This window comes from Neopelma chrysocephalum, unplaced genomic scaffold (assembly GCF_003984885.1).
Source record: "Neopelma chrysocephalum unplaced genomic scaffold, ASM398488v2 Primary Assembly neopelma1_257, whole genome shotgun sequence".
In the NCBI taxonomy this organism is placed as follows: domain Eukaryota; kingdom Metazoa; phylum Chordata; class Aves; order Passeriformes; family Pipridae; genus Neopelma; species Neopelma chrysocephalum.
The window spans coordinates 1-13,409 of NW_020897919.1; the positions used below are offsets into that span (position 1 = coordinate 1).

At 45.0% G+C, this 13,409-nt stretch overlaps 1 protein-coding gene across 5 annotated transcripts in view; it reads right to left on the reverse strand.

The window, feature by feature from the left end:
- Window positions 1–1,639: 1,639 nt before the first annotated feature.
- The window catches only part of RIN2 (Ras and Rab interactor 2), a 53,196-nt gene continuing 41,426 nt past the window's right edge, over window positions 1,640–13,409 (reverse strand). For 4 of the 5 annotated variants that reach the window (XM_027704126.1, XM_027704127.1, XM_027704123.1 and 1 more), the window contains exons 9-12: window positions 9,510–9,815; window positions 7,680–7,811; window positions 5,683–5,846; window positions 3,175–3,492 (exon numbers count right to left, since the gene is read on the reverse strand). In XM_027704126.1, the coding sequence (XP_027559927.1) occupies window positions 3,175–3,492; window positions 5,683–5,846; window positions 7,680–7,811; window positions 9,510–9,815 (920 nt within the window). Of the gene's footprint in view, window positions 3,493–5,682; window positions 5,847–7,679; window positions 7,812–9,509; window positions 9,816–13,409 lie in introns of all 5 variants that reach the window. The other variant, XM_027704122.1, reaches the window with a different exon arrangement.

Below are 13,409 nucleotides of genomic sequence, written 5' to 3' on the forward strand. Positions count from 1 at the left end.
CAAAGCAGCACAGAATCATTTACATTGCATAAGAACTTTGAGATCCTCAAAGCCCAACCATTAACCCAGCACTGCCCAGCCCACCACTAAACCGTGGCACTCGAAGGCAGCACCACGTGCCTGCTGGGGGATGGAACCCAGGCAGAGATACCCACAGCAGGAATGGGGTGGGAGCACCAGGGAGACAGGAGGAGAGGCAGAAACAGGGAGTGGGAGCAGGACAGAGAAAGAAAAAGAAGGACAGGGCGCAGGAGGGAGATGAAGAACAAAACTGGGACGGGCAGCACAGCAGAAAGGGATTAAAAAAGAAAAGGGGCAGGGAATGGGACAGAAGGATAGCAGTGAGAAACAATGAGGACAGAGCAACAGTAAAAAAAGAAAGGGAACAGGAGAGGGGCATGGAGAAGGACAGATAAAAAGACAGCAACAGGGAAAGAGGATCAGGGAGCAGGACACTGGGGCAGAATGAGAAAAAGAGGGGCAGGACAGACATAGGAAAAGGAGAAGCAGAAGGAAGGAAAGATAAAGATGCAGACAGGGAGGGACATATGGAGAGTAAAAGTAGGACAGGGAACAGGGAAAGGGATTGAGCAATATTTATTATATTAATATTGAATATTTATTTATTAAAAGAGAAAAACAAAACCAAACTAGAGCAAAGTAGTGACAGGGAATGGGATGGGGAGCAGACAGGACAAGAAAACGACACAAAAGACACAGAGAGGAAAAAAAGGGATGGAAAGTTGGATATAAGGATGAAAGAAAAACAGGAACGAAATGCAGTATTTATTACAGGCTGTGGCTGATGAACGTGTAAATGACCCAGCAGCTCAGACACAACCACAGCCCGGCACTCCTTAATTCAGCATCTGTTTGTGCTGCTCAGCCATAATCCCAGCCTGTGCTCTCAGTTAATGCTCTGATCTCAGGCTTTTCTCAGGGAAATTTCACCTGTTTCCATGCTCTTCCCCCCACCCCCCCCATTGTCTCAGTGTGCTCTGAATGAACGTGATGAGAGACAAACTCAACTATAACCTTTTCCTTGCTTTTCAGTCATTCCTGACATCAAACACCTCGCACTGGAGAAGACCAAATAGCTTATTTTTACCAGTCCAAATTCTGCAGGTTTTTGTATCATCTGTTTCCTGCCGTTATGAGAAGTGAGAAGTGTTTTGGGCAGCACAATGAATAAAATGTTCTAATTTTCAGAACACACAATTGCACAAGAACAGACAGCAAAATTGTCTCGAGGCAGTTTAGGCACACATTTCCCTTTTTGCACTCTGAGCTTTCTTTTGTTTCATGCCTGAAATTCCGAGTTTCTAAATACTCTGCCCCAGTCCTTCCCTCTCCTCAGTGTCAGTGTCGCAGTCTTACGAAAACAGCGGAATTTTCTTGAGCACTGAACATCAGCCTTCACGTCACAAAGAGGGGTTCAGCAGCCAAGCCCTGCCTGTTGCTTCCACCAACTGTTCAGGCCAAGCACAGGTCCTTCCTCTGCAAAGAGTTTACACTGGGTCAAGCAGCACAAAAAGCAGCAGCATCAGAGTCACTCAGACACAAAAACTTTACAGCATGAACCATTTAAAATAAAAAAAAGCTCCCCCCAAAAACCACAGCACACAACATCCCAAATTACAGTTCAGCATTGCAATGTATTATTATGTGCAACACTCGACATTTACAAAATGAAATACGGCCACGTGCCAGGGGTCTCAGATACAAGGCAAAGGGACACAATACTCCGGATCTCTGGATGTACAACACACGTGCTGCCCGTGGTGCTCTCTGCCTTATGTCACACCCCCACAGCAGATGTGGGGAGAGCCCCACGTCCCCCTAAGGCAGCAGCCCTGGCTGAGTCAGGGGGGTGCAGAGCATCACCCATGACTGGGCTGTCTGGGACAAAGCCCCAGGAACACGTGCATGGAACACCAACTGCTCTCTGCACAGGCAGGACTGACCCTCGGGTCTCGCTCAGGGTGTGACAGCGTCACAAACGCTGGAACGTGTTCTCCAGGCCAGCACACGCTGGGATGCTGGAAACAAACTGCACAGAATAGTGTTCTCCTTCACACTGCTGACACATTTCACCCTCTGCTAACACAAATAGTACCTGGGATAGGTGCTGTCAAATCCCTCTGCAAACCTGCACTGCTGCTTCCCTTGAAGTTCCTCACCAACCTCCTTCACCATTTTCTGCAAGGAGCCTGAACCAGCAGACTGACAGATTTTAATGCTAAATTAGGGTCTCCACAGTCTTTCTCTTCCCCTCCTCTACAACGTTTTCTTTCAATTTTCTCTTCCACCCCCCTAGTTCTGTCTAAAACAATGCATACAAACAATAATACAGCTAACAATACATCAAGTTCAGGTAAAGGCACTGGAATCGGCAGTGCCGACGTTACAATCTTCTTACAGATAACACGAGTTACAAAAGAGCTCTCCTGGAACAGGAAAAGGAGAGAGAACACATATACTTTTAATGCAATACTCTAAAACCAGCAAGAGATTTATTCTTGTATATTAAATGTTAAAATCACATGCATAATTATAGAATACTTTATAGTTAAAAAAATATTTAAAAAACCAACCCTGACAGTTTACCTGCAACTGCTATAAAATTTCTATGATATATATATATATGTATATATATATATATAAACATGATGATTTTCTGTAATCAAAAAAATTAGAAAAGGATGCAATCATCCAGGTAATTATGAGTTAACTGATGCCCTGCATCGGACAGTCTCGTCAAACTCCTGCTGGCAAAACTGAGCTCATACCAGCCAGTTTACTGAAATACTTGTCTAGCATGCAGATTTAAATCAAAATGACATTTGGCTAAACAACGAGTGTAAGAAAATAGATTTTTGCACACTACAGCAAAGATCTGTGAAGGGCCACAGTGTCATATGCTGCGAAATAGCCTGTGGGACAAGAAATGGAGCCTCATGGGCTATTCCCTCAAACACGCTGGTGGAATATTCTGCATAACTGGCCATGTGCACGGGGTTGAGAACACGGGTTTGTAAGCAGTGCTGGAAATGCCAGCATGTGTTTTACTAGGCTTCGTGGTTTAAGACATGTTTTAGCTCCTAAGGAAGGCAGCAACAAAGGTGTTTGTAACAGTTAACAAGAAACAGGAATTAAACTGATGAGCTGCTGGCTTTAAGAAGGTGAGTCATTGCTGTTCTGGAAGATGGCCCCGTACGGGTCACTGTTAATGCGCCTGTAGACAAAGTGAAACACCTGGGGCTGGGGACGGCTGTGCAACTCCGCCTTGATCTTCTGAGGGTAGGTGTCCTCTGTCAGTTGTTGCCAGGTGTCATCCACAAAAAGAAACAGGCTGTATTCTTCGGGATTGTCCACTTTAAACTTCTCAGCACAAAGCTGACACACATCCTCGGTAGTGATGTATGGCCTTACTAGTAAGGTCTTCCCCGTACACCCACTGTTCACCTCCTGGAATGCAACACGAAGGTAGTTCTGCAGGACAAGGAAACAGGCATCAGAAACTCAAACAAACCCCTCATCCTCTGAAAACTGAACAGTCAGCAACAAATGCCCACAACTCTGATAAAATGGATACATTCTAAACATGCCCTACCAGGAAATGCAGTTTTACCCTTCAAAAAGCATTTGAACAGTAAAATAAAGAGCAAGAAATGGGAGGGTGGGAGCCCCCAAAAGTTTTTGGACACGTGAACACGGTGTCCAGCTGCTGCATGTAACACTTTTTTGTTTGCTTGTTTGAAAAGAAAAATTAGCTGCAAGTAAAGGCTAAAAGGCAGTAAAATTAAAGGAGGCAGAAAAAAATTACAGTGAGAAAGAGCTGTTTATTGACTGAGCTGGTACCTATAGTTTGTGTGCTGAATAAATTAAGCATGCTAAATCACAGTGGCAAAAATGTACATTTCACAGAAAAAAGCTGGGACTGACAAGAATGTTCATATGATTCAAGTTTCAAAGAGCACTCTTATCTTAATAAAGACAGCATGCAGACTGGAACACTGAAGCTCTGCAACAAATTTTAAACCATTGGGACTGAATCTGACTGAATAAAATTAATCCATTTTTGTTACCTGGCGTGAAGAAATTATAGAAAAAAATCAGCCTTAGATAAGGCAAAAGACACTACACTTTTAATTCCTATTGCAGCTACCACAGAGAAGACCTGTTTTTAAATACATGTGCCTTTAGATGGACAGGATTGCTTGAAGGAGAGGCTGAAGTTTGTAAAAATGCCTGTGATTCATATGCATTAAAATTATTCACACAGTATCAGAAAGCTATATTTAATCATCATCAAAAAACATGACTTCTCCTTTTCCATCCCTTTGGGGAAGGAGGAAAGGCAGCCTTCCAGGGCCCAAAAGCTGATAAGGCTGTGAGACCACATCCCAGAAATGTCATGGTCACAGCCCGGTTCCATGTGGGAAGGATGAGCTGAGCTCCAGTTGTGTTACACACTGGGGGGAGGGAAGGTGCTCCATTGCAGGACTGCAGGACTCAGGAAGAGAGAGAAAACTGGCATTCTGAGCAGACAGAAAAACGCCTGAATTTGTGCCAAGCATAGCCTGGAAGTACAGGGATCTACTGACTGGAGGCTCTTTTAAAGAGACAACAGAATGAGAGAGGCACTGGAAGCACTCAGTGACAGCTCTTCCCTTGCCTCTTCCTGCATCCAGCTGGACACTGAGCTTGGATGAAGTTCCTTTGCAGAGAGAGAGAAGCTGAAACTGCACACAAGATGCTGCTGAAAGAATCTTCCGTAATTTTGTCATCCAGCAGAAACAGAAGGTGTTGGATTTCCCTTTGGGAAGTGCAGTGTTTTGCCAGAAAGAACAAAGAATCTGCCACCTAAGGACAGGTAAGCAGAACACAAGATGCATCCCAGTAAGATGGACCAGCTTTGTGCACTGGCCATGGGTTGGACTTTCTGTTAGTCTGTTCTCCTCTTCCTAACTGCAAACAACTGAACACAAAAGAGTAAAAAAAAAAAATCCTTTCTTCTCCATTCCAACATCCTCCTTGCTTCAGTCCACAAACTGCTGCATCTGAACAGCCAGTCAACAGCACATGAAAGATGCAGGCCTGGTTTTAAAAGATGAAGCAATCCCGAGTGTTTTGTTATTCTTCAGTTGAAGGTACTGCCCTGCTCTGAAAGAGCAGTACAAAATGCAGGGGAGGGGAAAACAAACAAACAAACAAACATGAAGACATCAATATTACACAACTCTACTGCTTGCTTAAACTTTAAAACTGTAGGCAAACTTTTCTCCCACCTGTCCTCTCTGTTTATTACCTGCTGTATGCCAGCACTGGCTGCTGGGGAGCTGTGCTGATTTACACCACTGCACATCTGGATTTGATCTTTTTATCACTAAAGCATACAAAGAAGCTGAATCTAAGATACAACTCAGTTTGTCCTTGCTCTGCATGACTTAGAAGGGCGAGTGAGAAAGCTCCATTATTTAGTGATTTCTTTACACCATCATAACCAAGCTCTTTGATAATGTGCAAAGCCTTCAAAACTGAGGCAGATTTGCCAGACATAATCTCAGCACTGCTTCACTCCACTTGCAGCCCTGAGCGAATTGCTATGAATCATCTCTCTCAAATGGGAGTTTCCAACAAAACAATCATCCCAGTTTTTATTTCAGCCCTAAGTTCTACCTGAAAATCATCAACTGAAGGCACTGTCCTGTTGGTTGTCCTCCTCTTGTGCCACTGCCGCAGAGTGTCCCTGGCCTCTGAGCTGAGGAGTTGGGCAGCTTGTTCTTCCTGGAAGTTCTTGATCAGTGAAAGTGCTCCGTAGGCGCTCGTCAAGTAATAACCTCCTGTGGGGGACAGCGAGGGAACAACTTCTCAGAGTGCTCACAGTCACAAGTACAGGCACTTTCTTTAATATATATGAACACACACACAGAGACATACACACATATAAAGTCCTTGTGCTCTGCTGCCAAAATATCAATACATAAAGGAAAACAGCTCACTGGCCTGCAAAACACTGGCTGGTGTGTTCTCAGCTGCTGAGGGACGTGCAGTGGTTGCACCTTCTCCACGCTATCAAGTGGTGCCTCTCTCTGTGCCCACTGCTGCTCAGGACAGCTGGTTACTTAAATAACTCCTGTTACTCCTGAGTGTTTCTACATTCTAAGTTGGAATGCCAGTTTCCTTCTCAACAATTTTCAAACAGCGATTTGTTTTCTTACCGAGCTTCAGATGGGGATGAAATAAACATAGCTGTTTAAACAAAGGAAAAGACAATCTACCACTGTTCAGCATCTTAAATGGCAATAAAGAAACAACTGAGTGTGAGGTTTGTACTCTGGAATCATCCCAAAGAGTTGCCTTTGTTTTTAAAAGGAAGACTGATCTGTCACCTTCTTATAGTTCCTCATAATGTCCAACTAGTTCAGGAGATGACGTGTACAGTGCTCCATGCTCCACCTTTATTACATGAGCGGAGAGCAAATTAAAGCCACAACAGAGCCGTCAATGTACAAAAGAAGCTGCAGGTCACAAAGGAAAAGGAGTCTCAACAGGAGGTAACAGTTCTCAGTAACCAGGAGAGACAAAAGACATGCTGTCTTTTCTTTTTCTGCAAGCAAACTATGTGAGTGGGAGTGTCCAACTAAGAGGCAGCACAGTCTATTCACGGAGGCATTCAAAGCTGCATTCTGTGCCCACAGTAGTATTTTCTATATATTTGACAGAGTCCCCTCTCAGCCTTTAGCTTTGCAGCAAGATTAATACATAAAGCACATGCAAGACCAGTGAGACAAGTTGGACAATACGTTACAGTTGAAATGCACAACCCCAAGGCACTAAACAATTTTTACTGCACAGTATAATTCAGCTGGTGCCTAAGACAGGACCAGCCAATGGACAGGCCTCTTTTGCTGCTTTAAAAACAACGTGACTTGATAGCCCAGCAAGTGTTTCTGCCTTTGAAGCAGGTTAATGATTCCCAGCTTCACATTTCAGATATTTTCCATGCTAAGGTTCCTGAACAATGCACTCGAGGATGCTCTGTACACAAAGCAAGGAACAGACTAGTGCCAAGCTGGAGGAATCATGGCAGGAATTCTCTCAGGCATCCCGGCAGGGTAGAGGATACAGCAAGTTCAGCAAGCCAGGAGACAGCAGGAATAGGAAACGTCCACATAGACCCAAATACACAGCTGAGCTTCCTCACGAGAACCTTGAAAATCCCTCATAAACCCAGGGGTTCTGGGGCCTACTGGGGCCTGGCAGAAGGTGTTAAAAATGTCACCAGGAAAACAGCAAGGAGAGAGATTTCCTTGCCTCTAGCAATACTGCCTTGGGAAACGTATTCCTGGGGCTCATAAAAACACTTTATGAGAATCAAATATTGGGAAGAAGCAAAGATGATTAAAGAGGGGCAGTATTCTCAGAAGCACTTCCCCCAGAGGAGCAAGGAAGGCCCCCAGTTTCTACAAAGCCCCTAACCCAAGTCCCACCACGTGCCTCACAGTTCAATGGAACGCTGCTGCCCTACAAACACCCTCCTGACGTCACCTATGTTAGGGCTCCCTTTCAAAGGGTTTCCACTCAGACAAGGTGAACAGCAACTGTGCTATGAGGAAGAACCCCCCTTCACTAGTCCTTCACTGGGTTCTCATAAAAATAAATAAATAGATTACCTTCTCCATGCAGCAGAGATGGATCCAGCAGCTCCATCATGTATTCAATCTCAGTGTCCAGCTCCAGCATATCACACTGGGCCAGCACGTATGTCAGCACAGGCAAGAAGTCATCAGCTCCATACAGCCTCCCTGGGTTGAGGGGAACACAGACAATGAGAGATGAACCACACCCTTTCACCAATTTCTGTGTTTGAAAGCAAAGCATTGTTTTGTGCCTCCCTGACCAGTACATCTGGATTGCTCTCAAGCCTCCTGTCACCAGTGTGCAGCAAGGAGAACCTCATCTGACACTCCATGGACAGGAGAGCAACACCAGCTCCATCCTGTCCTTCTAACCAGCACAGATCTGACGATGCACACCTTGAGGCACGAAAGGGACACTCAGAGCCTGGGCCCACCCTGGCACCAGCTCAGCTGGAGAACTCACACAGGCTGCCATGCCAGCCTGGCCTGACCTCCACCTGTGCTTCTACCACTGCCTAAGAGATGAGCAACAGGCATTTGCTTTATACATCCACCTTCTGGAAGGATCCAGACACAAATACCAGTTTCTGAGTCTGAATCCCACAGCAGAGAAGCCTGAATATAAAAGTGTATTAAATTTGACATGGAAACTCAACTCATTTTCTTGACAAGAGAATAGTTAAAAACATCAATGAGCAAGGCCTTCTGTACCTGAAGGGAGCCTACAAGAAATATGGAGAAAGACTATTTATAAGGGCCTGGAGGGACAGGACAAGGGGGAATGGCTTCAAACTGAAAGAGAGTGAGTTTAGATAAGATATTAGGAAGAAATTCTAATTTCTTCTGTGCCCTGGCACAGGTTGCCCAGATAGCACAGCATGGAGAAAGGAGTTTACAGAACTTCAGGCCTGCACTCCTATATCCATTTTTAAAATGCAGGATTTTGCACAGAAATAATAAGCTGGGCAGAGCTCAGTCCTAAATCTTGCAATTTAGGGGGGCTTTAACGGCCATGAGCTTTCACCATCAAACCTCAAAAGAAAGAAGGTGTCTTGATAAGCCCCGAAACCAGCTGCACGTTCCATGCTCCCTTAGAAAGAAAACTGCCAACCACCTGCAGCAGCTTATACAGGGGAAAAAATCTGCCACTACCACAGCCTTGCTTCAGCTCAGCTCAGGACCCATCACAGCAGGGTATGAGGAGATGTCAGAGTTGCTCCTATAAATTCAGGCTACTCAGCACAGCATTTTAATTGTGCCACTGACTGCTCAGCAGGTCTTAACTTGTTTTTAGTCCCATTTCTGTACTCAGGTTTCAAAGGCATTTTAGGATTCTTGCTACAGTACAGAAATAGACGCTTCCTTTTCCAAAAGCATGACAGAAAGTGTCCAAATGAGAACATTCAAAGGCACAGCAAGCCAAAAATACTGGGTTAGAGCCTGCTTTTCTCCACCCATTAACACAGAACCCTGTAGTTGTCATATTGCATCCACGCTATTGAATTACTACAGCTAAATATAGGGTGTTACCTCTATTATTAATTTGCAGAAAAATACTAATTTAGAATGGGTGTCAAATTCAAGGCTCACAAGACAGCCTTTCTGACAGCCAACTTCAAAGCCCACAGCCAAGCAAAGCTGCTCTTTGTCAGCTGCTTCTCACACTGAGTTTGTAAGATGTGCTACCAGATGCAGCAGAGACAGCAGGGATGAGGCAGAGAGGAAGAACCCCTCTCAAACGGACAAGGAGATGCTACAGGAGCTCCAGGAGGAGACCCATCTGCAGAATCAGGGGGCCTGATTCCCCTAAAAGACAACGCCAGGAATGGAGTGTCTGAACTTGAGCTCTAAGAAGCACCATACCTGAGTTATTCTCCATAACAGTGTAAATCAGTTTGCAAACCCTCAGCAGCAGCATGACCTTCTTTTCAGGGGAGTACATCTTCTGCATAGTCAGGAACTTGACTTTAATCTTTTCCACGTCCACGAAGTCCGGGGTGGGAACAAACACGCCCAGCTCCTGAGGGTTCCTCTGCCGCACCAGCTGCAGGTTCTCCTTGAGCTGTTTCCAGGACCCATCCGTGGTGTGGAACTCTTTCAGCATCGCTTCAATGTGACCCTTCAGCGGCTTCAGAATGCACTTGTGCATGGCCTTCTCCAGGACAACATCTGCAACGGCAAAACACGAGCCCAGCTGACTTCCTCCTCTAAAGCAGAGCCAGTACTAACACAACCATTCCCCAGAGAGAGGCTGGAGAGCAAAACCAACTGGCTGAGGCCTGTTTATTACACAAGCCGAGTTTCCAGATGTTTGTTAACAGGAAAACAAGAGGCAGAGCAGAATCTGTGTTCCATTGTCATTTAGGGCAGTTGGTAAATACAGAAAAAACACCCACAAAGATGAACTACAGACAGTAAAAAAAAAAAAAAAAGCAAGCTGAGGCTCTGCTTAAGTTTTTCTTTTGTTGGTCAGAAGTCTCCAAGTTTTATTTTACTTCCAGCTTAGCCTTTAACTCCCAAATTTAAACTAAAACACAGGCAACATCATAAAATCATAATTTTTGCCTGCTTTGGCATTAAAGCCCATCCTTTTTGCATAGTTTCCATTGGAAATTATAACTCAACCAAGGTTCCCTAAAACTTGGCTAAACTTGTCAGGATCTTTACGAAGCTGGACAGATTATGGGCTTTAACCATAAATGAAAACCAAGCTGTGTTTGTCCAGCTTCAGATTTCATCACACAAGCTCACATACAGCTTTGTCATCAAGTTGGAAGTTCTTTGTTTGGCAGCAGTGTGCACGTGGCACTGTAACCACAAACTTACAGGCTTCTTTGAATTCTTGTTCTACTCAAGTGTTTCTCTAACCCTCGTTCTCCATTTCCAAAGTACGGACTACATCAACAGAGAAAGCTCTTCACTAAACATTTTCTCTGCAAACCTTTACTTCATAAAGGAATTTCTTTCCCCAGCATCCTGACAGCAACAGCATCAGTGCCTTTATGGCAATATAGCTGACATTAGTTATCAGATTCCATCAGTTATTTGGACCATAGTGGAGAACATTCAGCTCTCAGGACCAGAGCCTGGAGCAGGCAGGGGAGTACCAGCTCTGAGAGCAGAAAGGGGAGAGACTGTGTCACTGCTGGATCACGTTTTTACAACACAGCAGTGGACATTCCTGCTAGTAATGGTGACCCAGTAAAGTTTCATTAAACCCCATGCCCTTCCCAGGTTGTCTGTACTTCTGTCTTTTTCTTAGACTACAGCCTCTTTCTTTTCTCTCTGCCCCCCCTTTATTTCAAATCACATACTCTTTCTAAGGCTTGGGATTTACACACATACCTCTCTTTCCCACACAGACACACCCTGCACACACTCCTCCTCTTATGGTGCCTTGGCTTCATATGTAGTGTTTATTCTGTGTTTGTCTGGTGTGCAATTCCCAAACTTGCAACTCTCCTGGGAGCTCCCCTCTCCCCTGCCCCAGTTCTGCTGTAGCTTGTCTTGCTGCCTTCCACTTTTGAGACCCTGATGGAGGGGCAAAGCTGTGTCTGCTTTATTCCAGGACCTTACAAACACATCTGGGCTCTCCTTCACAACAGAGACTGTCAAACTGCTGCAGGTGAGAAAGAGTGAATGTGAAGAGCAGCATTTGCTGATTTTCTAGGTTTCCCTACAGCCACCTGTAAAGGCTTTATCAGCCTGACACATGCTCTTGGTGGCCTGTCACACAGCCTAAAGGGTGGATCCAGCCTCCCCCCAGACCAGAGTCACCAATTATACATTAGCAAGTGGCAACACTTCAAAGGACTGATCCTTATCTACTGTACTTGGGAGAGCCCCACAATCACCCCTGACAGGGAGGCCTACAGAACAGAACACAGCCAGGTAAGCAGAAGCATCACCCTTTCACACAGGGACAGGAACTGCCTCTCCCTGCCATCCCAGCAATCCTCAGGGCTCAGGAGGCACAAACAATTCTCCACCAAGAAAAACACAGCAGCCCCACCCACAGGTATATGTTGGCTATCTGAAGTTCTAGGGTGTGCACACAGTTCCTTGCTAGCTTCAGTGATGATTTGACAATTCAGCTGGCTTTAGTTCTATTGCCTGAGCTCTTAAACAGGAAAGACACCACCTGCTCTGCCTGCAAGAGGAACACCTCTGCAGTTTGCATTCCAACCACCTGGCCTTGTTTATTGAAGCAGCTGGTGCTCCTGAGCATCATGCGAAGTGAGAGAACTCTTATCCCTGAGAAATGTGAACTCCCCCAGGTTTCCACTGAAGTTCTGCACCTGAACAGTGAGCATCAGCCATCCTCCAGCTCAGTAAGGGGGGGTTATCACCACGTTTGGTGGCAGGAGGCTCAGCACATTGTGAAGAGTTCAGCACGGCTCCTGCCCTCAACCCTGGCAAAGGTTGTGCCACTCCAGCAGATGAACCACACAGGTTTTCACAGCTCGGCAAGGCAGTGAGGAGATGTTCTTTCATATGCACAATTTGTCACAGGCTCCGAAAGCAGCGCCTGGAAATTGTTTTGAAATTTACTCCATCACATTACACAACTTCTCTGGAAACTTAAATCGATTGGAAGCAGCACAGAGGAAGGGAGCACACAAGCACAAAGCTCCACGTAACAAAACAAAGGAGAAACCACAACAAAGAAGAATCCACCAAACCAAACACAAAAAAACCCCAAAACAACACACAAAAGTTTTCTTCTCCCTTATGAATTCTTAGCGCAGACATAAGTACCACTGAGTTCTGGCCTCAAATGAAAAACTGGCAAAATCCAGCAAGCAGCAGGATTGATAAGGACTGGATGGGTTTTTTAATGGTCAACAATGATACCCATACGTATCCTAATTCATACAAAAGCTATAAAAAATGTTATGTTATTATTAAAGCCTAGAAGGACATGATTTCTTGTGATCTGGCTCTTAGAACAATGTTCAGTGTCACAGGCACCTATAAGCATGTTTGGGGTCAGATCATCCAACTATCTACCCTTTCTTCTGAGCTGCTGTTTCTGGCCCCTTTCAGAGAAAGGTGTTTCTGGTTATGACCCCACAAACCAATTCCCAGCCAGCAGCAGTTTTCACTGTGTAACTTCTAATGAGGGTCTCCCAGCAAATTAGCATCTAAGTTGTGAATTAAGGACTGATTCTTTACCTTAGCATCTCTGTATATTTCTCAGGTCGAAACTGGCAACAAAAATTCCTGTTCACTTCAGCTATACGTTTTCAAATTTCCTGCCAGGATGCTTAACCCTCCAAAACCAAAACAGGCACTCTTCAGATTTTTTTTTGTTTACTGAATATAATTTGAGCTGAACACTGTGTATCGTTCCTGAAGTGACACTTATAATTAGCCTCTACCCTCAAAATGGGAACTGGAAGTGCTTTGATAAATGAATTGTAAAGGCCAGCCAGCTAGTTTCGTTGTGACTTGTGGAAACACATCTGTATCCTGTGCTGACACGCTATTTTTGTTTTGCTGCAAACCACACAAGTCTGCATCTAGACAGGACAACATGTTAGTCACCACCAGTGTCCTTACACAGCCTCTTTACAACCCTCACTTCCTCAAAGTGCCTTCCAAGGCACACTCTCACCTTTGCCAGGCTCCCAGTTTACCTGTTCCCAACTGTGGTTGGTCTGCTGGGATCACCTGTCAGACTCCAGTCTCTGTTTCACACACAGCCCCGTTTATCACCCTCGGTGGCCAAACCACTCATCAGGACAAGCAGGGGTCAGTGAG